Source organism: Pteropus alecto, unplaced genomic scaffold (genome assembly GCF_000325575.1).
Source record: "Pteropus alecto unplaced genomic scaffold, ASM32557v1 scaffold51, whole genome shotgun sequence".
Lineage (NCBI taxonomy): Eukaryota > Metazoa > Chordata > Mammalia > Chiroptera > Pteropodidae > Pteropus > Pteropus alecto.
This window is the reverse complement of record NW_006431922.1, coordinates 2,013,773-2,037,935: the sequence shown is the minus strand read 5'-3', so window position 1 is coordinate 2,037,935 and position 24,163 is coordinate 2,013,773. Positions and strand designations below refer to the sequence as shown.

The following is a 24,163-nucleotide window of genomic DNA, read 5'->3' as shown; positions in this document are numbered from 1 at the left end:
ATGCCTAGAATAATTAACATAAGTGGAATCAAATTATACAACTTGATTTTTTTGTCACTCACATGTCAGAAATCTCTTCATAAAGCTGCATATAGATGTACCTCCTTTTTCTTTTCCTTTTAAAATCCAGATAGCTTTTAAACATATGACTTCTTTGGTCATTGCACATCTTGTTTAGCAGATATTTAAACTGAAGACATCACCTGTTTAGGAAACAGTAAAATGAGCAATGTCTGTGACCAAACATAATATTCTCAAGACTATAACAAATTACTTCAATTCTTAGTGTCTAAAATAGTTACTTCTCACAGTTTATGAAGGTTGGAATTTGGGAGCAACTTTACTACCTCTGGGTCTTTCATGAGGTTATAGTCATGCTGTCGGCAGGATTGCAGCCTTTGGAGACTAAACTGGGACTGCAAGATCTGCTTCAAAGTTCGCTTGTATGACTGTTGGCAGGAAGCTACAGTCTCTTTCCACAGGACCCTCTCTATAAGGCTGCTTACAACATGGCTCCTCCCAGAGTGAATCATCCAAGAGAAAGAGAGTGACAGTGACCAAAATAGAAGCTGCAGTGTCTTTTATAATTTAATCTCAGGAGTGACATCTCATTATCACATCTGTTGTTTTCTATTAGTCACAAAAACCAATCCTGGGAGTAAATTACAGGAGGCAGGGGTCATTTGGAGCCATCTTGGAGGCTGGTTACCACATATCCCAAGTACCTACCTAAAACAATGAAAAAATCCAATAAACACTTGCTAGATTGGACTGAACCCACTGGTGGCTGGCAATTCAACTGAGGTATAATAGTCCACGACTTAAGAGTGACTGGTTAGGCCATCCAGATTCAGTTACCAAGTTGCCCCATACTTGAGTTCAGTGATGGTGCACTATATAACCGAGAAATTGAGAGGAATGAAAATATGACTGTTTTTGAACTAAACATACTAGGTTTACGTACCAGGTTACCAAATGTGACTATATAGGTACGTAAATGACTAATAGCAATATGTAAATCACACACATGTTCTCTTGCTTAATCACCAATCCTTCATTTAGAATTAGTCACATCTCCCACCTACGAGTGGCTAGAAGCCAGATCTAAGACTGACATGGCTCTCTCAGGCCTTTCCTCCCACCCTTGCTCCCACCAGCTCTTATATCCCTTGATTCTCTTGGCTGGTCTTTGCCTTCTAAAATAGTTCCATTTTTAAATGTATGCTGGATGCAACAGTACTTGCTCAAAATTGCTGTATATTTATTTCAGGTTCTTTTCTCTGGTTCCTTTCTTTCTACTTCATCTCCCACCATTCTCTCCCTCCCACGTAATGCATGTTTTAGTCATGAAAAAATACTCAGAGATCTTCAAAGACACAGTATGGTTAATGTTTCTGTGCCTTGACACATGCTCTCCTTCCAGAAATATAATCCCCAGGTCCTTTTCTGCCTAGCGTACTTCTTTTCGCCTTTCAAATCTCTGCTCGAGCATTGTCCCTTCTAATGAAATTCTCGTGATTTCCCAGTAACAGGGCCTGCCATGTCCCTGTGGCACACCAGGACTGCTGAAACTTACAATTGCTTCCATTTCTGAGCCATTCCTGATCATTTAAGCGTGTTTTTTACACATGTATCTTCCCAAACTGTGAGCTTCTTGAAGGCAGTCTGTACTTTTTACCCCAAATACCTATCCTCAGTGCCAAGACTATAGTAAATTTTCAATAAATATTTCAACAAATGAACTGGGGAACTGAGAAACTACATCCCTGGACATAGCAATGCACTGCTCAACTAGACAGCTATGGTTCTACTCTATAAAACCACAATTTTGTTTATGTCCTCACTTGGCACACTCTGTCCATCTTTGAGTGGTTCCATTCCCTTTGTTCTAGACTAATTGCTAAGCTATATCAATCTTTGCTACTTCTTCTGAAGATCTTTGCTTCTGCTTCTCAAGGGGTCACTTGTGTATTGGCCACTTGATAGTCCTCAAGTCTTCTCGATTCCAAAGGGATCATTCTGGTTAGATCAAAAGGCCAGACAGTGTGATATGATTAAACATGCAGGCTTTGAAATACATAGGTATGTGTTTGTTTGTTGTGTGACACTGGACGAGTGACCTCATCTCTGTATGCCAGGTAAAATAGGGAAGATAATACTTTAGCTTGTTTTGAGGATTACATTGGTAAGGTCCTGGCAGGAAATTGATTTCATCCAGATTATTCAAATGAACAGATTACTTACAGAGGTAGGAGCAAGGATGAGGGAACAAAAAGGGTTGTTAAGGCACTCAGAGACAAGCAGCAGCAGGAAGCCATTATCATTCTTAAGGCTGAAAAGGACAAAGGGAGGAATAGTGTGCCCTGAGCCACAGAGAGCTGGAAGGGGGAAGAGGTGGGCGTGGAGGGGGCGGAAGCAAGGGAACTATGGTGTGGAAGGACACAGCTAAGGCTGGAAATGCAGCTGGAAGCGTGGAGGGAATGAGGAAGACATTTCCTGGTGTTTCTCTGATCCTACCCTCCCACTGCCTGCTGGTGTCGCCCATTGGTTGAAATGACAGTCAGAAGGTGAGTGAGCCTGGGAGGTATAGCTTGTAGGGTTCAGCTTCCTGGCACACAGAACAGAGCAGAGCTGGCTTTGAGAAGGGGTTGAGGGGCCAGAAACTAGCCAGCACAAGGATTAAGGGAGAAAATGTATATAGTGTACTTTCCAGGACCTGGCATATAATTAAGTACTCAAGAAAAAGTAGTGGTGGTTACTGTTAGTATTACAATGTGAGGTCAGTGTGCTTTCTGGTTATACTGAGGCAGGACAGGCAGTGCAGGGAAAGCCCCTACTGCTCCAGGCTATGGCTCTGGAAATTTTTTCCTTTCCTCAGACCTCCCTCCCTGTTTTAGCCCCAGGAGGGGGAATAAACCAAAACCAGTCTTTTCCACCCTAGACACTATCTTTGGCTAAAGTAGACATTTGGCTAATTATAATATCATTATAATCTCACCTCATTGCAAATACTGGCAACTCCCATCATGCAGCTGACACCATGACAGTTCCGGAAATACCATATGAAGAAGAAAAAGTGGGACCTGGGCTCCGCCTCAGGGAAAACAAAAGAATTCATAACCAGCCATCTTGCTCACTGGTTCTTTCTCTCTAGTAAACCTGTGCTGCAGGCGAAAGTCAGTGAACTGGGTTGGGCTTAGAAAATCAGAGAACCGTGACTCTAGGGCAGAGTCTCAGATGGAAAACTTTCTCTCCCTACCACCCCTTGTGGTAGTAAGGTGAACCAACATGAAATACTCAGTCCTGGAGCTTCCAAATAGCAGCTACAGTTCTTGGTGGGCCCTCAAAGAACACTTCTCCCATACTGTGCATTAGGAGCTTCGAGGCAGGGTGAGAGTGGGGATGTCAGGGGTTGAACAGGGACCTTTTAGCAAAGTTTTACAGAGGGACCTGAATTTACTTGTGTCCAATTGACTTGACAATTGAGCATTCTAAGTCTCTCCCAAGGGACACAGAAAGACATTTTGGGGGCAGGGGGTCTAACCTTTTAAATATTAGTTCTTTGCAACAGGAAACTAGTTCAAGTTTCAGTAATAATTGAAATTTAAAAATAAATAAAACTATAGCTACAGGAATGAGCTATTTCTCTGCACCTGGATTGAGACGTTAACTTTTGATAAAATAAAGGAATTTCTTAAAGTTCATGTTTTTTTAAAAAAATTGATTGTATACCTCTAATGTAAAAATAAAGAAATGTTGAATATTTTTTTATTCAACATTGTGTTAGCTCAAAGAGAAAAACAAAACACTAGGGCCCTGCCCTTTAAAAACTGAAAATCTTGATAAACAAGTTAAAAAATTATTAGAACAATTTAAAACCCAGTATGTGCATATTTTATGAACCTAAATAAATGAAGCATAAATTTTGTGATCCTTAAAATATGTGCACTGGCTAATCATTCATGGCACATGAAATGCATGAAATTTCATCATTCTTAATATATTCACCTTGAAGGCTTGTAATTTGAGAGCTAGTTAGAAAACAATGATTATATATTGTGAGGATTCAATCCAAGGTATAAATTTTGTCATAAGAACTGGGCAGACAGAATTTAATAGGATTAAGCTTGCCTTTCAAAGTAAATTCTGAAAGGAAATGACCTTCGTATTGTAACAAGTCAATTCACATGTCATTAAGATGGAATCTACCCAGCTTGTCTGGGACTCAGCTTTTGAAGATGTGAAAAATTCTATAATGAATAGCTATTGTTTTATTAATTTATGAAAAAAGTCAGAATTAACATATGTTAACCTACAGACTAAGGATACAGTTACCTAGACCCTTTTGTTATCCCCAAGGACAAAGCTAACAAGAACCCATATTCAGTATATTTGACTAGAGACTAGGGAAGCTCATTCTTAGCAGTGTTAATCTTGTTTAATAAAAGAATACTCAAGTCAGTCTAACATCCCAGTCCTAATTGAAGTGAGCATTCAAGTTATTTCCTTCTTCATCTCAACCATAGAGCAATGGCTGATGGAGTGATAAACCAAGACCATCAAAAAACAAGGTGTAATTTGCCTTTTTCTTTTAGGAGTCATTAGCTCAATCATTTAAGGAATAATATTAACTCAAATATCTCGGCACATAGAGAGGTCAATAGCAAAGGGACACTCTCCAATCCTTCCGAATTTTTCACCAGGAAAAAATCTCATCACTTGTTTTAAAGGACATTAGAAAAAAAGTCCTACGTTTAAAGTATAGAAGATAAAATGTATTTGTATTTGATAAAATACAAATTTTATAGAAGATAAAATGTAAATGTATTTGAAAAGTTAAAGCTACACTTCAACCAAATAGTTTTCCTGAGAATTGCTAATCTAAAAGTTAGCTTTCAAAGGGAGAGGGAGGGGATTAACACTATCTATGAACAATGTATAAAGAGTGATATTTTCATACTATGAAATGCTACTTGATAAGACTATGAATATACTCAATAACATAAATGAATCTCAAAAACCTGAACAAAAGTCAGTCACAAAAGAGTACATACATATGATTTACATGAATTTCTATAAAAAGCAACACTAATCTATGGCGATACAAATCAAAACAAGTTATGTGGGGAGGGGTTAATTAGAAAGGGGCTTGAGAGAATTTTCTGAAGCAATGGAAGTTCTGTATCTTTATTAGGGTTGTAGTTACCAAATCTCAAATGATACATTTTTTAATGAAAATTATACCTCGGCTTTTTAAAAAAGTACTATTTAGTTATTGGATCCTAAAGTTAAGTATACTCTACCACCATAGAAAGAATCTAATAAATCTTGCTATTATTAAAAATCAATACATACAGACAACAGAATGGTAGTTACCAGAAGGAAATGGGGGTTGAGGAGGGCAAAGTGGTTAAAGGAGAGCAAGTATATGATAACAGAAGGAAACCAGACTTCAGGTGGTGAGCACGCAACAGAATATGCAGATGTTGAATTATAATCTTGTACACCTGAAAATTATGTTATTAACCAATGTTATCCCAATAAATTTAATTTAAAAAAAAAAAAAAGAGGCCATTCAGAAAGCAGATATGAAGCTTTAATTCACTGTGGGTATTTCTTGGACCATACTCTATATTATATATAAACTTTTCTTATGTCTTCACGCAAATACATCTTTTATAAGACACAGTTTTTCTACCAAGTACTGTATACCATACCACCATTCACTTAAGTAGTTAAGGGTGTATTATAAATATCATGAGCCATTGATTAAATATAAATACAGAAGTTGATATGTTTATTAGAAAGTTTAATTTAAAAAAGTTTAAGAAAGGCTAAATATGATGAAAGGTTATATGTATTCTTTAATTCTAGATATAAGATCACTGTGACAACCAATTACAATAAAATCACAACTGCTTTCAGATGATAGTAGATTCAGATTTCTAACATCCCATTATTTTTGTCTCAACAATGAACACCACACTGCATTTTCATTCTAGAGAGTAGACCAGCTTTCAGACTGCAGACCAAGTTTCTTGTGTATTATATTAATGGCAATTATGTTCATCATGACCACAGGAAACTAAATTTATATATACTGTACCATATAAAGATGAGACTTTATTACATATATAGTATTATGGAACTTTTTATAGTGATCAAAAGAAATTAAAATAGCTTGAAAATGGGTTTTAATTGCTACTACAGTCTAAATATATTTCATTAAAAGAAAAAGCCTCTGTCAAAAAAAAACATTTAGAAATAAATATATAGTACAGCCTTTTCCCCCTCCAAAATGCTGCTTGGAAGAAAAGTTCCAAGCTGTAATCTTCCTGAGTCTATTTTTCAACAGGAATAAGTTTTGTAGTCAGTTCTACATTGCTGTAGTGTGCACAGTCCAGAGTCCTTGAACATGTAGTTCATATTCTACAGAAATCTGAAAGGACTCCTAAACAACCCTCAACTAATTACACAAGGGAAAGCTGATGTTTTATATTAAAATCTATATGAATATCAAACATAGTCAAAGCCATTCTTTTAACAGTGATGCTACAGTAAGTGATGAAAATATATGTACAGCTATACACAGATCACCATAAAACATAGGAAAATGCCATTTGTTACATATCAAATAAGTTCCCAAAAAGCCAATTTGAACATATTTACTTTCATTTACTTCAATACAGCAATAGAAGGGACTGCAAATAATTACAGAGGCTGCTTCAAATAACACTTGATGCTTTTAAGTGTTCTATTAAGCATCAGACATGCAAAATAGTTACCTTTTAAAATTTCTCATGTACATATCTTAATATTTCTATTTATAAGCTACAATGTTTAAAGCATTTAGTAATTTTTAAGCCAAATATTTTAACTGCTTTATGTCTAAGTGGGGAAAACAAAACTTCCTCCTGTCTCAACACCCAATGGTAAAACTTACTCCCCAAATTGACATGTAAACTTATATATATCATCCTTAAAATTCCAAGTGATAGAAATCCTTATCACTATGAAATTAGAAGTATGACTTCCCAGCAGCACTCTACCCGCCCCACACACATATGTACAACATGCCAAGCCTTTGGGAATTACATAAGAGTGATATGCTGGTGACTATCAATGACAATAGTTGAACATATCAGTCTCTTCTTTTTATTCTGGATCTTTTTATTTCAAACTAAATAAACTTTTTCATTAATACAAACTAAAAAAAAAAAATCTTTTTTTATTTAACATCAATATAAGAGTAGATAAAACTAAAATCCTTTATTGTCTTCAAGTGTGTGGCAAAATAGAAAACGTTTCAATGACATTAGGTAATTGGATAGAGAAGGGAGTAGTTTGCTTTTCCATCTCGAAAATATTCCAAATAGTCACAAACACAAATTCAGATTGCCTGATTCTCAGTCATCTGTGGTTTAAAGTGGATCTGAAAACCACTTCAGGTTAAACTAAATTTATATAAATAATGCACAGATTGAATATCTAGGAAATCATGCAATGAATGTTCTCATGTACACTGGAATCTTAGTGATGGAAGGGGCTTGCAGGTGTGAACTGTTGTTTCTTCCCTTTTACCAAGAGAACATGCCCAGCAAAATCCTTGCTTTTGGCCTATTCAAGATCCTACTTGCCAGGTCATCCTGATTTTCTCAGACTGATACAAGAAGCCAGTGTCACAAGACACCTGCAATAAGAAACTGACTTGACTCAAGTGCAGGTGGTGTGAGGTCTGAGCCAGGCAGAATGAGATGATCCCGCTGCCCTGCTGCCAATTCAACTGGAGTTCTTGACTAACTACAAGATGAACTGGGTAAATGTTTAGAATGACCCACTGGAAATGCTTATTATTTTAGTATCTTTTAAAAATCTACCTACCTTGTAAATCAACTTCATTCGAGAGTCAACAGGGTAAGAAATTCACTACTCCTGGTTTTGATATGCCCCTATAACATGAGAATTGAACTGAACTACAATAATTGTAATGTCATCTCTGTACATCCGAGCCAGCTCTTCAGGAAGACTCAACATTTTGGAGAGGCGCTCATGATCAACAGTCCCAAACTCGTTGTTGCCCACAGCATGGCGAATTAGATGAGTTGCTGCATTCTGATCCTCGAATACTGAGGACATTTTGGCTCTCCTCTCTGTTAAAAGGCCATGCATCTGTCCCAGAGTCACCTTGTAGCCACCAACAGCTATTGGTTGTTGGTGGTGCATGCCCGTTAGGTACTCACCCACGATCCTAACCACATCCTGCCTATGCATTGTCTCCCACAAACCATCAGTAGCCAACACCAGAAACTTATCCTGTGGCCTTAATCGGTGGTAAGTTACCTCTGGCTCAGCAGTGAGATAAGGAGGTGTGTAATAATTAGGAGGGATAAACTTGGTATATTCGTTGTCATTCAACTGGTCTGGGCCAGATTCTATCACTCTCTTTTGAAGGTCAATGCTCCATTTGAACTTTACATCTCCAAAAGCCCTAAAAGGCATCAGCAAGCCAAGCAGCCGATCCTGTTTCACCACACTCTTGGCCTCATTCTTTGGGTGTTCCAATTTCAGTCGTTCCAATTCTCTTTCATTCTGAGCATTGTGGTCATTAGAGAGAGTGACTGCTGACCAAGAGCCATCCTCTTCCTGCACACCTAGCATGGCTCTGCTATCGCCAGTATTGGCCACATGAAGGTCAACACCATCTACATGGGCCACACAAGCCGTGGCCCCAGAAAATGCCACTCGAAGCACCAGGTAGTTGAGGAAAGAATTAGGATCACCGACTTGAGCCTCCAAGGAGATGTCATTATCAAGTCTTTTGAAAGCATTAATTAAAGCCTCCTTGACATCAATATCAGCTGACTCTCCAGTGTTGAGGTCTATAAGCTCTTGCCAGTAAGTCCTCAAGCTGTTGAAGTACAATTTGGATGCCTCCTTACTGAAGTAATCATTGGGGTGCTTGTGCCACTGGAGAATGGGTAGCAGTGCCCGACCGCTCTCCACTGCATTTTCAATCTCTAGCAAAGTCTCATGGGGTAACAAAGAGACAGCAATATAATAAAAGAGTCTTTCACTGACCGCTTGGGAACAAGCACAGCCTGCATGGCCATCAAACACCCCCAAAAGCATCCCTCTGGTCTGCAAGCAGGTTGCTGCACTTCTCCGGTCCTCGATGGGTGCATTCGCAGGTAGTTGATTGCTGTCAAATCCAAGGACAGAACTGACATTTTTGCCATCAAATTCTGGCACTTTGAAACTGTATTCATTTGCTTTCAGGATGCTGTTGACTTGTGGAGGTGTGAGGTAAAATTTCTGTGGTGTGGAAGCATATTTCCTTCCTTGGGTATATTGCCACCAATTCTCCTTTGGCCTGCAGAAGGTGGAATACGCCAGATGGGGTGTATATCTCAGGCGACTCTGAGGAATGTAAGGGGATGAGCAGCAGAGATGTTTGTGGTGGCAATAACACGCAGTGCCATAGATTCTGCTCAGTTCACAGTTACGGATCAGAGGAAAAAACAGTTGAGTTGGTGCTGGCATGGCATCAGAGAACAGTGGCAGGCTGGAACTTCTGACTGGGATTCCTAGACCGCAAATTACACAGGTACATACACACAAAAAAAGTTATATTTCAGATTAATCTATTTTGCTTTTATAGCAAATATTTAGCAGGTGAAACTACATACTAAGCCCTGTGCTATGAGGCACTGTATTTTATACCCATATCATATACTATCTCTACAGGGTATATTTGCTAAGCACCAAGTTCTCAATCTTTTATAGAGCTAGGATTGAACTGCAGTCCAGCTTTACTTTACTTTTTTCTTTTTTTTCCATATTTCTTGTATAGCACAAACTATGCAAAATGTATGATAGGTTTGGCTGGGGAAAGCTGAGGAGATGAATGTTATATAACATTATGCAGTGACAGTCCAGCTGGCCAATCACCCTTCTCTCTCCCTATCCTTAAAAAAGGCCTTGGATTTCCCATATTGCTGAGACTTCTCCCATTTATGAAGATCCTATTTCTAGATCTGTGGTCAATTGTTAGCATTTGATGACATAAGGTTATCACCAAAAAAGTATTAAGATGCATCCTCAACATAAGTATGTTCATAAACTATTTGTAAGTTTACACATATACTACTGTACTAATATAATATTCATTAGAACATACACAAAAAATTTTACATAATGAATAAAAAATTCCAACATTACCTTCATACACCCCAGTGGATGGTCTGCAAAAAATGCTTTCTAGACCACTGTACCAATCTGATGAGCTCAGGGACATAGGTCTGCCACCAAATTGCCAAATTTATCCTGTAAAAGCTGGTTCACCTCTTTAGGCCTAATTTTCCTCAGTTATAAGTGAACACATCAGAACAGATGCTATCTAAGGCCTCTTCTAGGATTCTATGCCTTTATAAGTGTTTGCTGCAGTGAGGCTTTGAAATTAAATGCAGGTTTCATTACCAGTTGTTTAATTTTACTGTGTCCTTCATGATTAAAAAGAAAAAAAAGTTTAAGTATTCTAGCAGCTCCAAACTTTGTTAGTAACATAAACAGTTTCAGTGCTAGAATTTAATTTACTTGTTAGCATTTTCTTCTGCTTATCAGCCATAAGGAAAAGCTACAGGAAGATTATTTTCATGTATTATGGATCCCAAGTAGAATTTACCACTAGAATGTAAGAGAATATTTTCTCTTACATTAAAAAAAGATATCTATCTGTCTTTGGGATAAAATACTAGTCTAAGAATCTTAAGGTATGGATAAAAATGGTAGAGACTTATAATCATGAATAAAATTAAATCATATCACTCAGTATATGACACTGAAAAGATTTTGCTGGGCATTTATTTGAAAATTTAATGAATGTTTACCAGTAACCCAGATAACTTATATGAGAAAAATAATCTTTCTTCCTCAATAATATTTCCCTGAATTCTTGAGGTATTGTATTCATTTGGCCTATAAAGAAACAGGCTTTGCAAATACTTTAAATAAGGAAATAAATGCAGTAAATAAAAAGAAATAAAGGGAACAAAACCAACTGAATCTTAGTATCAGCTATTCCTAAGGTTGAGCCCATTAAGGAACAAAAAATTTACAAATATCATGAAGTGTTAGCTATATATTGCATTACTTTTGCATACCCTCTTTTAAAGAGTAATTGGAGAAAAAGTGCTGAGTGGGGTGTGGGAGAGCAGAGAAAACCAAACAGAATAACTAACTGATCCTTGTTTGCTTCTGTAATAAGCACGACATTAGGCAGTTATATAGGAGCAGTTTTGCAAGAGATAGAAAGTACCATTATTTTAACTGTACTAGTTAAAAAGGGAATTTTTTTTACAAAATTGAAGACAAAAATAAGCAATAAAAGGTAAAATTAGAATTCTGGAAATAAGATCAATAACTGTTCTAAAATGCAGTAATGAAAAATAGAGATTCCAGAAGAACAGGAATCTATCAAGACTAACCACCTAAATAACAGTACTTCAAACTGAACTTGAAAGTCATCCAGAGGTTAAGTGTACATGACTGAGCCAGGAGATGTGCTCAAATGTTGGGCCACATGATACTGGCTTCCAGACATAAACCATACCTTGTTAGGTTTGCATGCAAAAAGCACATTAACTCATTTCATGCTCTCTACAAAGATTTTCTATTACTAAAAATGTAAACAGATGCCAATCTTAAAAAAAAAAAAAAAGAAATTTTCTCCATAAATTTATATTTGTGCTTACTTTAAAACTCAAGAATCCTAAAGAAAAAAAAAATGTGTGTTTCTGGAGTGTAGCTTGAATCAAAGTATTATGTGTCTCCGCACATGCATTTGTGTGCAAGTTTCGAAGGAGGGATTTAATAGATGTATAACAGGATTTCCTTACATGATGTCTAATCGAGAAATAACAAGCCAGGAAATCTGCACTTTTCTCAAATCTTTTTGTTTTGAATTTTTTTCTGCTTCTGTAAGTTGATTGCAAAATTAATTAAATATTGTGTGGCAAAAAAACTAATGATTCATACAGCAAATGCTTTGAATAACACATACATTCAAACAGAAAGCACTTAAATGTTCAAATAATATACATTTTACCTTCAAAGCAAAAGTTCTCAAAATTGAAAACAAAAAAACAGAGAGTGAATTTTATCAACTATATTTTTCAGTTATTATATGAACTGAGATTGTATCTCAATCCCTCAACTCCCAATATGGCATCAAAAGACACATTCTTAGAGAAGCTGAAGTTCGTGAAAACCGCATTCTTTGATTAATAAGCATCCTATCTTCACCAGTACAGGTCATATATTCTCACCATCAAACCAGATAGATACCCTTAGCTGTCTAAGTACTTTCAAATATTTTCAGAAACCACTCTGAGTATCTTTCTGAATATTCTGTGATTCACCAACAAAATCGTGAAAACAAAACTTTTGTTAACTATCTTGCTAAATTAATGGAAATAGAAAACTCTTGATTGGGCCAAAAACAGCAACAAGGTGCAGTTGTTAGTAAACTGGAGCTGTGTCAAAATTTCAAGTTATTTTTGACTACGTTTTCATTGAAAAGTTTCTATCCTATGATTCAGACTGAGCCATGTTACATGCAGCATCTTCATCCTAGGAGAATTTGGCCGATTTTGCCAATGACTAATAAAGAAAGATGCACTGCGACCCAACACAGGAGTGAGACCCATTCTCACTGATGTGCTCTGCAGAGCCTATGCCAAGAAAAGATTCCACTTCATCAGTAAACCCATAGAACAAATTAGTTATTAGATGCTGTTACTGCACAGACTCTTTTCGCTTTGCAAAGCTTTTGGTGTAAATTAAAAAAAAAAATGATATACTAGTCATCAGATGTGTCAGAACCTCAGTTTAGGTAATCCGATCGCATTAAATACCCTGCATAAAGACTAAGATTTTTCAGCATTTTCTGGAAATGCCTAACCATTTCACGGCTCCCATTATGTTTACACGAACGAAGAAACAGGTTTCCTTCCAAAGCCTCAGAAGCCCCAAGCCAACACTTGTTTTATTAGTTTCCTTTGTCCTTAGCTGAAAATTGCACTCACCAAGGCATCCATCCAAGCAGCCTTTGTACCCTTTTTCTAACTACCTTGCCCTTGATTCCATGCCGACCCATCTAAAACTATCCACACACAAAATCAGTCACCATCCTTCCTGGGTACCCAACGCAGGTCTTTAAGTGAATACCTACCAATTCGTCTGGGCCCGGGACACACACACATTCTCCTGTCATCACAACACGGAGCCGACAACATCCACAACCCGCGCGGCCAGCAGCGGCGACAGCAGCACCGGCCCATTGAAAGCAATGCAGAGATGCTCATTAGAGGCGGCGGGGAAGGCGGGAGCGGAGGAGGGGCGAGGTCTCAAACTAGCCTAGTGAATGGGGCTGGGCTGGGAAGAGGGAAGAGGACAGAGGGAGAAACGGGTGGGGAGAAGGAAAGCAAACCAACCAACCAACCCACCCACCCACCTCACGAGAAAAGCAGAGCCACGGCCCAAGGCGGCAGGGGCCTAGACGCGAGCAGGGGAGCGCCCCAGGACCATCCCCTCCAACCAGCCCCTGCGCTAAGTCCACGGGCGCGCCGCATCCTCCGCCTGCTGCCAGCCCCACCCGGCCCCAAACGCCGACGGCTTCGGTCTAGACCAGAGGCGGCCCAGGGCAGGCTGCCCGTGGGGTCACCCCAGACTCCTGAGTGTGTCAGGGGGATCCCTCGGGCAGAGAAGACATACCGCCTGCGCAGCACCTCCCGGGAGCTCGCCCTCCGGCGGGTCCCATAGGTGCTGACAGCCGGCGCAATGGGGTGGCTCCCACCCCGAGCCTAGCGCCGCTTTTTTCTCTCTGCACGCCCGCGGCCGCCTCATCCCAGGCGCGGCGCCCCCTCACAACTCTGGGTGGAAGAGGATTCGGACCCGCTGGTTCGGGGCCGGGAGCAGGGAATACGAACCGGGCACGGCAAGGGAGGAGCCACTTCTTCCCAACGAGGAGGCGGCCGCGGCGGCTGCACCACCAGTGCTCTTTCCGCACTGCCGGGCACAACTCCCCGAGTCCGGTCTCGCGCCCAGCGCCAGCTCACCCCTCACCCCGCCCCGCGGGGTAGCCGCCCTGCCCCGCCCACGCGTTCCGGTCCGGCGCTTTCTGTCTCCTGATTGGCTGCCGCAGAGGCGAGGAGGCGGGGAAGGGAGCGGCTGGCTGCCGGGGTGCGGGGCGGAAGAGCTGTGAGCTCCCAGCCAGCTCTGTGGCGTCACGAGGGTCAGACAATCCCTTCCATTCGGCACGAGCCACCCATTGGTTCCAAGGGCACGCCTCACGTGACAGAGCCCGGAGGCGCGGTGGAAGGTGGGGCAGCGCCGCGCTGCGGATCAGGGACCTGCGGGGCTGTGCGGCGAAGACGAGGTTGGTGGGGGGTTGCCGCGGGCCGAGTAGGGGGAAGCACCCGGGCCGCCCCAGCAGCCCACCGCACGTGGGGCCCCGGGCACCGGCTGCTCCCCGCCAGGCGGCAGGGCACCGGCCGTGCTTCCCGCGCGCCTCACTGGTGCGGTCGGCTGCGGGGGCGGCTCCCCGCCCAACCGGAAACTAAGTTCCCTGCCGCCCCACCCTAGAATCTAAGGCACAGCATTCCGAGAGTGTTGCCCCATTCATTTGATATTTTGCAGAGTTTAGGAGCATTAATGTGTATTTTTTTTTGTCGTTTTCTGGACACCTCTCAAGTCCCGGGGCGGGGGCGGGGGAGAGGGCGGGGGATGGAGAGCCGGTCTAAACTACGGCAAGAGGAAGTAGCGAAGGAATTCTTTCCCTTGTAGGTGTGCGCTTATGTTCTCTGAATGGCTTTGAAATAAGTATTGTGTCGCTTACCCTGAATAGTTAAAAGAGGGCAGAATTAGCTTTCAGAAGTGGGAAGAGCACTCGACGTGGAGTCGCAGGATCTTAATCCAAGTCATTTCCGCTTTATGAGACTTAGTTTCCGCTTCTGTGAGATGAGGTTAGGTTTGGGGAGACGTTGGCACTGTGGTTAAAGGGAAGACATCTCAAGGGCTTTTTCACTTGCCTCCTTCCACACATTTCTCCTCTTTAAGTGAACTGAATCATTGATACTAAGTTCTAAAAACTTCACACACTGAGTTTACTTTGATTTATTAAGCGTATTTGCCAGCAGAAGTTCACAAAGTGATGTGGGCTGGTATAAACACTCATCTTAACAGTATCGTGGAGTTTTATTTTTATTAATCTTATATAATTTGATTTTTATGTATTCAAGGAAGAACAGAAAACAGTGTCAGAAACTGGTTCTTCATGACCCCCAGATCTTTCCAGCTTCCTCTTGTCTCTAAATGAGAGGAGAGCCTTTTTGTCCATCTTCAGGTTTTCTGTTGAACTCTCGCGGCTACTCTGCGGCCTTCATCCCAGTTTACACGGGTCGATCTGCCTCATTTCTACTTTCTACTCTTTCTTTTCTATTTCTCAGATGAACTTACCATAAATTTGTCTTCTTCATTGTCCTTTTTTCTATTGAGTGTTTGATTTATGTATCTGACTTTCTCTTGTCTCATAGAGACAGTAAAAGGTTGATGGATTGTTAGAGCATAGCTGAAGCCAGATTGCCGGGGTTCCAACCCCATCTCTGCAGTTTATTGTTTGGTCTTGGGCAACTTCCTTCAGGCTCAGTTCTCTCATATGGATGATAAGAATAAAAATAGTAACAGAGTTTCATTAAGTGAGTTTATATAAATATCTGTCATGCTAAGAAAGTACAAAATAGGAGGAGGTAGTAATATTATAGATGTGTGCAGGTCATTGTGTCTCATAGATTAAGGACTAGAGAGTAGGAGACCCATACCACCAAGTGAAATCTGTTATCAGATATTAATACTAGAGAGTCTTAGAACCTGATGATATCAATTTAATTTACATAAGTGTCACTGCCCTACTCTGCAGACATGGAGACCAGTTAACTGAAGCTAAGAATGGATTATTATTTTAAGAGTTTCTGCCTGTGGACTCAGAAATGAGGTTATTTATACTAGGCTTGACTGTTGTCTATAAACTTTTTCCTAATGATTGCAGAAATAGAGTAATGGTACTCCAGAATGTATGCAGTTATCCCTCAGTATCCTCAGGGGATTAATTCCAGACACCCCACCTCCCCTATGGATTCCAAAATCTCAGGATGCTCAAGTCTCTTACATAAAGTGGCACAAAACAATGCATAGTTAGCTCTCTTCATTTGCAGATTATGCGGATGAAAAATACTCTCTTCAATCCACTATTGGTTGAATCCACGAATGTGAAACCCATGGATCCAGAGCGCTGACTGTGCAGCTTTCTCAATGACCTCTTCGAAGTTGTCACCTTGGTAACATATATCTTATGCCACACCAACATTGCCATTATTCAGAGCACTTTTAAAATTACCTTTTCAAATTGTTTTTTGATCTGCACAGGAAACTAACTTGTTTTACTACAACTAGCACCTTGGTTTTTATACCAAAATAGTTTTGATTCCTCCATCTTAAGAATTTTGGTTCTGAATGATCTGGCTGTTTCTGAAAATAACAACCACTCTCAAGTAACTGGTATTTGTCACCACTAAATATGTCAAAATAATTTATCATGAGTATTGAAGGCAATGCCAAGGTATTTCTGGAATCAGATTAAAGGCTCCCCAAAGTAATAACTTTGAAATTCTCATTTAGAAGTGTAAGTTTTGTTATTTAATTGCAAAGTTGTATGGTTCTATGATACGTATATTATAAATAAAGTCCCAGTCCTGAAGAGAATATAACTGCTTGTACCACTGGGGGACAGGGGGTGGAGGGGTGTGATTCTTTAACATCTCAACCTTGTCTTCTTCTGGCCTGGCTTCCTCTCTTTAGCTGGAGCTCCGTTTCACGACCCAATAGGCTTGCTTCAAAAGGGCTTTTTGTCATCACATGGCCATCTGGCCAGGGCTGCAGCAAGACCTTGGGTTTGCTACTCTGTCCCCACAGACTGTTTTAGTCTCCAGAACACCTGTTCACACTTCAGCATTGGAAGGTGTAGAAAAGTAGCACAAAACCCAGGGTTGTTGTAGAGAAGAGCAGGCAAGAAGAAAGGGGCTTCAAAAATAGTATGGTTCAAAGAAAACATTGTGCAAAATTACCTATTTTGTCTACACACATGCTTTCTGTGTTAAAATGCAAAGACAGTTCCTGAATGAGACCATTAGCACTGAGTCATTTTCTTGCCCTTGAATAAACTTGGAAATGAGCAAGTGCTTAACCAGTTTTGCCTGCTGTTTTTGTGGGTGGGTGATAAAACCCTTAAGGATATTGGAGGTTAGCTGTGACAACATGGAGATGGTCCAGCAATCTTAGTGGTACCAGCCAGAAAGCTTAAAATAGATTTGAGATTTGAGATGCTGTCTGCCTGATGGTTAGTGACTTCATTGTGGCCTTTGCAAAAATTAGCTATTAGAGGGAAATGAGGCTGGCCTGCCATACTCTTCTTTAGTTTCTACTTCCCAACAGGTCTTGGATAGGACATCAGCAAGTAATTACAAAGTACTTAAGTGATAGGTACCTGTTTTATTACCATCCCAGTGATGATTGTTGGTTTTTTGAAACTTAAGGTACTTGGAGCTGTGCACTGAGAATGGCAAATCATTTATAAGAAAGAAACAATAGGTATTCTAGCTCATCTCTTGTGGGCCAGAGGCTGCTTTAGTGCTTTCACATTTGTCTCATTTAATATTTTTAAAGTAATCTGTTCGTGGAATTCATAAGATAACTTTTGTTCAAGGGGAAAAAATAAGCTTTATTTACTTGCTAGTGGGGTGTATCATCAAATGCTAAGGATGACATGTGGCGGGTGGTATTTTCTAGCCATTGGGTAGTCTGGCAAGGTTAATTTTCAGTGTAATTCTGTAGATAGACTCCCCCAAATACAGAAGGTAAAAGGTGAAAGAAGGCCTTCAGGGAAACCAAGTTATTGGGGTGGGTCTAGAACACTTTTTACAATAAGTGCCAGGTCATGGGCGCCTCCGAAGCAGCTGATGCCAATCAGGAGACTTCAGCAGGGCCCCCTATGCTATGAACTCAAAAAAACCACTTCTTAAAAACTAACATTCTTTGCTTACCTGTACACTTTAACTACTAGTGTGTATATATATATAGGCTTCTCAAGGACAGGAATCACGTCTCTTTCTTGCACTGATAGAAACCCATGGCTTGGCATATAGTGAGGATTAACAGGTTGTGAGTGCTTTATTCTACCCTTGTTCTAAGTGCATTGCCTTAGTATATCCTCATAATACTCATGAGGTAGGTGTTATTCTTATATCCATTTCACAGGAGAGGATACAGTCTCAGGGTGAGTTGCCCCAGAATCACATAAGTAGAAAGTAGAAGAACCATTTACCCTAAGGCACTATGTTATAGTGACTACAGCACACAATAGATGCTCAATAATGAACTCATTTCAAATGAAAAAAGGGGCATATTGCAACAGCTGAGTGCTTTGTGATAATTAAAGAACTATAGGAAGAAAGTTTTACATTTTCATTATGGATTTGAGGGCAAACTATATTCTTGTAATTGCAGAATTTCCACCCAGGCTTATTGTGTCTGTGACCAGCAATATATTTTGCACAGCTCAGTGTATCACCACTGACTGACCACTCTTGGCAGAGTCCTGCAGGGTTTGGTTATTTTTTTTTTCAGAAAAACCAGTTGTTGGCTATAAAAGCTTATTTTCCTTAGAAACCAGATATTATAAATATCTGTAGATAAATACCTGATATAGTCAATTCACATGCTAGTAGTAAACCATAGTTGGTTGTATGATACAAAACAATCTTCTGAAAGCTAAGATTATGTTTATTTTAGAATGTTTTATTTTTAAGCAGTCCCAACGGAAGAGAGAAAAGTTCAAGGATAGAAAGAAGATAGAAATTAAAGAGGAATGTTAATAATAGCTACTGAGTTATGTATCCAGTTTCTGTTAGGAACAATAAGCTCTGGAAATCTAATCAGAATATTTAGAGTATTTATTACTCAGGCACAATATCCGGGTTGTGATTTTATCCCTACTTAAGGCATCATGGTTTTGTGAAATGAGTATGAATTGGAGACCTGAGTTCAAATCCTAGCTCTGCTTCTTACTAGCTGGGTAATCTTTCCAGATTTACCCAATAGCCTCAACTTTTTCAAAATCAAAGATGTTATAAGGATTAATGATAATTAAATGAAAATGCCAAATGATGGCAGGCAAATAGCACCAAGTGGTAGCACCTAAATGAGTCCCCTAAATGGCTGCTATACCAATACCACAAATTTAGTGGCTTCAAATGACACACATAACTTACAGTTCAGAGGTCAGAAGTCAGACACTGGTCTCAGTAGGCTAAAATCAGGGTGTCGGCAGAGCTTCATCTTGTTCCAGAGACTTTAAGGGAGAATCTGTTTGTTTGCCTTAACCAGCATGAGAAGCTGCCCGCTGTCCTTGCTCGTGGCTCCTTTCTCCATGTTCAAACCTAGCAATGTAGCATCAGCAGATCACTCTCTGACTCTGATCTCTTCTGCTTTCCTTTCTAAAGAACCCTGTGATTGCATTAGGTCGGCTGTGATAATCCAGGATAACTCTTTATTTTGAAGTCAGCTGATTAGCAACCCTAATTCCACCTGTTAACATAGCATATTCACAGGTTCTGGGGATTAGGGTGTGAACATCTTTTAGGGAGGGGCATTCTGCATACCATAGTGCTTTTCTGCCTTAACACTGTTCATTCATTCATATACTTATTTAGGGAAAATATAAATAATACGAATAATATGATAACAATTAATAAAAGTACCTTTACCCCAAGGAAAACTTATGGATAGAGAATTTAGATATAAAAAATAAAAAATTAACAGACAATGAAAGACAGTATGCAACAAGCCCCAGTATGAGCCATTCAAGTTTGTGCTACAGGCTTTTGGAGGACAGATTAATAAGATGTGCGAGAAAGAAAAAAATCACTGGAAATTATGATCGTCTATAAGAAGTACTGTAATAAGGGTGTCCCCTTCTTTTCACAAAACGTAAATGTGATCTTAGATTGCAAAAGGAGGTGATAGCCTTTTTCCATTCTGCCTTGAGGAGTCCCCACCAAACTTTGAAGGGTATAACAAAGCTTCAGTGGAGCCAGAGGAAGGCAGCCAGCAGGGTGAAGGGCCTAGAATCAGAACATGAGAAGTTTAGTGATAGTCATGGTGTGGTCTTCAAATAATTAAATGACAGTCATATGAAAAGAAAGCTAGATTTATCTTTGAAAACTCTGGAATTTGAAAATGCTAGAATAGATGTATTAGAAGTGAGATTTAATCTTAATATGATAATTTTATGTGGTTATAGATTTCTGAAAATGGAATAAGCTCCCCCTTTAGGTAATGAGTTTCCTGTTACTGGAGGTGTTCAAGTAGAATCTAGACAACAAGTATCAAAAAATGTGTTCCCACGGCTCTTTTGTTTATGTTTTGAACATTGTACATACATTGTAATCATTTGCATTCCAGTCTCCCTGTATAAATCATGACTTCTGTCTGGGATGAACTTGTCCAATTCATTTTATTTGGTTTAGGAAGTACCCAGTAAATATGGGATGGATGAAGGGATGATGCATGGTGAAGTCGAGGATTGAACAGATTGACATTTAGAGTCCCTCTTGACTCTCTTGAGGCTCTCAGTTCTCTGAGCTAGGAATTGAACTAGGTTTAAATTAGGGAATTTGAATCCAGAAAAGTGGAGGTGGTGGTTGCGCATTCTAAGTTTTACAGTATAGAAAGGCCCAGAGCGGAGAGGGAGCAAATCCAAGTGGAGGAGCTGTGTTGGGTGAAGAACGGGAGTTAGAGGTGGGGCAGGAGGCTGGGTCTTGATTTCCTGTAGTCTGGACCAGGTTGACACTTGACTAAGTCGTTATGAAAGGAGAGTAAAAGTATTCCGACAGTCTTATGTACCAGGCTAGATTGGGAATGACTGGGGAACTTGCCGAATTGTGTCCCCTCTCAAATTCATTATGTTGAAGTCCTAATTCCCAGTGTGATGGTATGGGCAGGTGGGGCCTTTGGGAGGTGATTAGGTTTAGATGAGGTCTTGAAAATAGGGCTCTCGATGATGAGACTACTGCTATTATAAGAAGAGACACAGGAAAGTTGCCCTACCCACTTTGTGCAAGGACGTATAAGAGAAGGGGGTTGGGGCTGTCTGCAAGCCAGGAAAAAGCGCCCTCACCAGGGAACAGAAAAATAAATGTTGGCAGTTTGTTTAAGCCACCCAGGCTATTGTATTTTGTTATGGCAGCCTGAACTGGCTAAGACAGGGCTGTTACCTAAATCTGGGAGTGAAGAGTTACAAGTCTGAGCTAGGCAATGGCAGCAAGATTATAAAGAAGGGAACAGACAGAAAAGACATTACTAAAAGCATCAGGACTTGGTGACTAGGAAAGTAAGAAAGGGTAAAAAGGAAGGGGTATTAAAGAGGCCCCAAGTTTTGTGCATGGGTGACCATGAAGGTGGACATTTATGTCTACTGAGGTTCTTACTGACATGGAAGGAGTATGGGGAAATATTTGGAATATCTAGGATTTTCCAAAACTTTCCATTAAGTTCGTGGCTGAAAATTGGCTGTTCTTAATATTTGTGAGGATGGAAAGTGAACAGTATTAGCCTGTGAAGGGGAAACGATTGTTAGGGATGAGCTATAATACTGGTAATACTGTGCCCCAAATGGTGGTAGTAACAGCAGGTACTGTTGTATGAGAGCCCATTATGGGCCTACAGTATGAGACACCGCACATGTATCTATGGATGTGAAGGCCTCAGCTGTACTCTACACAGGGTCTGCTTTAGGGTAGAGCCCAAGGAGATTCTCATCCATGTTAGTACTAAGGATAATCATATGTCTCTTAAGTAACCGGGTTTTATTTTTTTAATTGTTGGACTCTGAAATGAATAAATAACTGACTGTGTCTGTGTGTGTGGGTGGAGGGAGGTTGGAGTTATTACCAAAAGTTTCAGAGCCAGAAATGTGGCATAGTTACAGGGTTGTGTGATATATTATTTTTAGCCTTCCTCCCATTTCTTTTTTATATCCCACCCTTGTTTTTCTATGTTCCTCTTTTAATTTATGCTGTCCTATATTTTATGCATTCCTGAAAGTAGTTATAAATTCATTCTGGAATGAAGGAGAACAAGTATAAATATGTTTCTATTTACGTTAGTCCCCACCTTATAAATGAGGAAGCAGAGATTCACTTTCTCTAATTTAGCAAGATCACAGTGGGTATATTAGTTGTCTATCGCTGAGTAACAAATCGCCCCCAAAATAAGCAGTGTAAAACAATAAACATTTTCTCACTCGGTGTCCGAGAGGAGTCTAGAAGCAGTGTAGCTGGGTGGTTTTGGCTGAGGTCTGATGAGGCTGCGGCCAAACTGTCAGCTGTGGCTGCTGTTATTAGAAGGCTTGCCTGGGGCTGAAGATTCTACTTCCAGCACATTTCCGTGTCCTGGACAGAACATTTCAGTTCCTTGCCTCCTGGGCGTCCTACAGGTTTTCTCACAACACAGGAGCTAGTTATCCTCAAAGCACGTGATCTGAGAGGGACACGGATAGAAGCTGCAATGTCTTTTATACCTTAATCTCAGAAGTATCATGCAATCACTTCTGTATTATCCTATTGGTCACACAAACTAACCCCAGTGAATTTGGAAGGGAACGCCACCAGGGCATGAATGCCAGGGGTGGGGGATCATTAGAACCCATCTTGGAGGCTGCCGACCACAATGAGTAAATAATGTAGATGAGCCTGCATGTTGATGCTTTTACAAAAGCATTGAATTCATACTTGCTCAAGTTCAGTCCCCAGAGCTGTTTCTGTTTCTTTCATCTTGAAGATTGGGTGAATGAGCACCAACAATTCCCAAAGCTGCCAGTTTCATCCAAAAAACTTTATGTAGCTTCATAACTCTATTTAATCACTACTGAAGGTAAATACAAGACAACTCTAACTTTCAGATAATTAACTTTTTGATACCACTAAGAAATTAAAATAATAGCTAACATAACTATATATTTACATTCTCTGAATTTGGTAGTGCAAAAAATAATTATAATTTCAATTCACTTTTTCTGTTCTTCATGGGAGATACATGTGTACAAAGGATAAAAGTTTTTTGTGATTCTGGTTCTCATAAGATGATTTCACCCCTTATTTGTCAATGTAATGAGAAAATCCATAAAGATATTTTTACGGAACATATTTTACCACATAGCTGAACTGTAGCCAGATTTTGTCAGGGAAATAAACTGCTGGCTCAGTGTTCAGTCGTCAGATCACAGATCCATGACTTACAATAAACCACCTGGATAAATGAACACAGAGGATCTCATTTCCTGTTGGCTGTTGTCCTACCTTTTGATGATTCTCACTCTTTTCTGCATCCGGAAATCTCATTTTCATTTGAAGTATGTATAAGTCGAGGTCATTGTTACTGTTTAAACACAACTCAGCTAAAAAAGTTTCTAAGCCGAGAACAATGGTGCTGACTAGTTATTTCAACTTCAGTTTAAATTTGCAAGTCATTGCTGTGTGCCAGTGATATTAGAATTGTTACTGGAGAGTGGGGTCCTCTCCCAGCACGTTGTCCAGGTTCTTGATGTCTCGAACAAAGAATTGAGCGAGACACTGAAGTACAGCAGAAAAGAAAAGTTTTATTAGAAGGGAAAGTCACTTCCAGAAGTGGAAGTGGGCCTGAGCGAGAGAAGTGTGACTCAAAAGGTCTGGTAACAAAGCCTCCGGGGTTTTTATCCCTATTTGCTGTGGGTGGTTACTTTTCTTAGAGGAGTAGGCTTCCTAATTGACAGCTAAGATTGACAGGACTCAGTGATTTATCATTTTGCTTTCTGCGCATGTTTGTTCCCAGAATTCAGTCTTCTGTTATAATGATATTAATGAACTTCCGGGCATATGCATCATATTATAATGATGGTATAATGAAACTCAGGTTAGTTGAAGGTCATTGGGGTCTTTATTGTGCAGGTACGAGTGACTGGCTTAAACTGGTACCTAAATCTCTGCCTACTGGTTTCTTTGTGTGAGTTAAAAAAATG

The 24,163-nt window shown here is 40.0% G+C and overlaps 1 protein-coding gene and 1 long non-coding RNA gene across 4 annotated transcripts in view; one reads left to right on the top strand and one right to left on the bottom strand.

The window, feature by feature from the left end:
- Positions 1 to 5,574: 5,574 nt before the first annotated feature.
- Positions 5,575 to 18,616, bottom strand: PDP1 (pyruvate dehyrogenase phosphatase catalytic subunit 1). 3 transcript variants are annotated; one of them, XM_015585490.2, is made up of 3 exons: positions 13,986 to 14,121; positions 13,229 to 13,263; positions 5,575 to 9,584 (listed from the first exon to the last, which is right to left on the bottom strand). In XM_015585490.2, the coding sequence occupies exons 2-3, from the start codon at positions 13,257 to 13,259 to the stop codon at positions 7,927 to 7,929; spliced, it is 1,689 nt and encodes a 562-aa protein (XP_015440976.1). In that variant the 5' UTR covers positions 13,260 to 13,263; positions 13,986 to 14,121; the 3' UTR covers positions 5,575 to 7,926. The 3 variants fall into 3 exon arrangements, with proteins under 3 accessions (XP_015440976.1, XP_024899104.1, XP_006906875.1); XM_025043336.1 differs by lacking the exons at positions 13,229 to 13,263; positions 13,986 to 14,121 and adding an exon at positions 14,894 to 18,616; XM_006906813.3 differs by lacking the exon at positions 13,229 to 13,263 and having other exon boundaries at positions 13,986 to 14,127.
- Positions 14,258 to 24,163, top strand: part of LOC112475505 — a 17,466-nt gene continuing 7,560 nt past the window's right edge. The window contains exon 1 of the long non-coding RNA XR_003044740.1: positions 14,258 to 14,434. This is a non-coding gene — a long non-coding RNA (uncharacterized LOC112475505). The remainder of the gene's footprint in view (positions 14,435 to 24,163) is intronic.

What these genes read in the sequence shown, in the direction of transcription:
- PDP1 (XM_015585490.2), bottom strand. Translation starts at nt 13,259, where the DNA reads ATGTGTGTGTGTCCCGGGCCCAGACGAATTG. An exon ending in TCCCGGGCCCAGACGAATTG is followed by an intron (nt 9,585 to 13,228) that starts GTAGGTATTCAC and finishes TTTGCGGTCTAG; the next exon opens with GAATCCCAGTCAGAAGTTCC.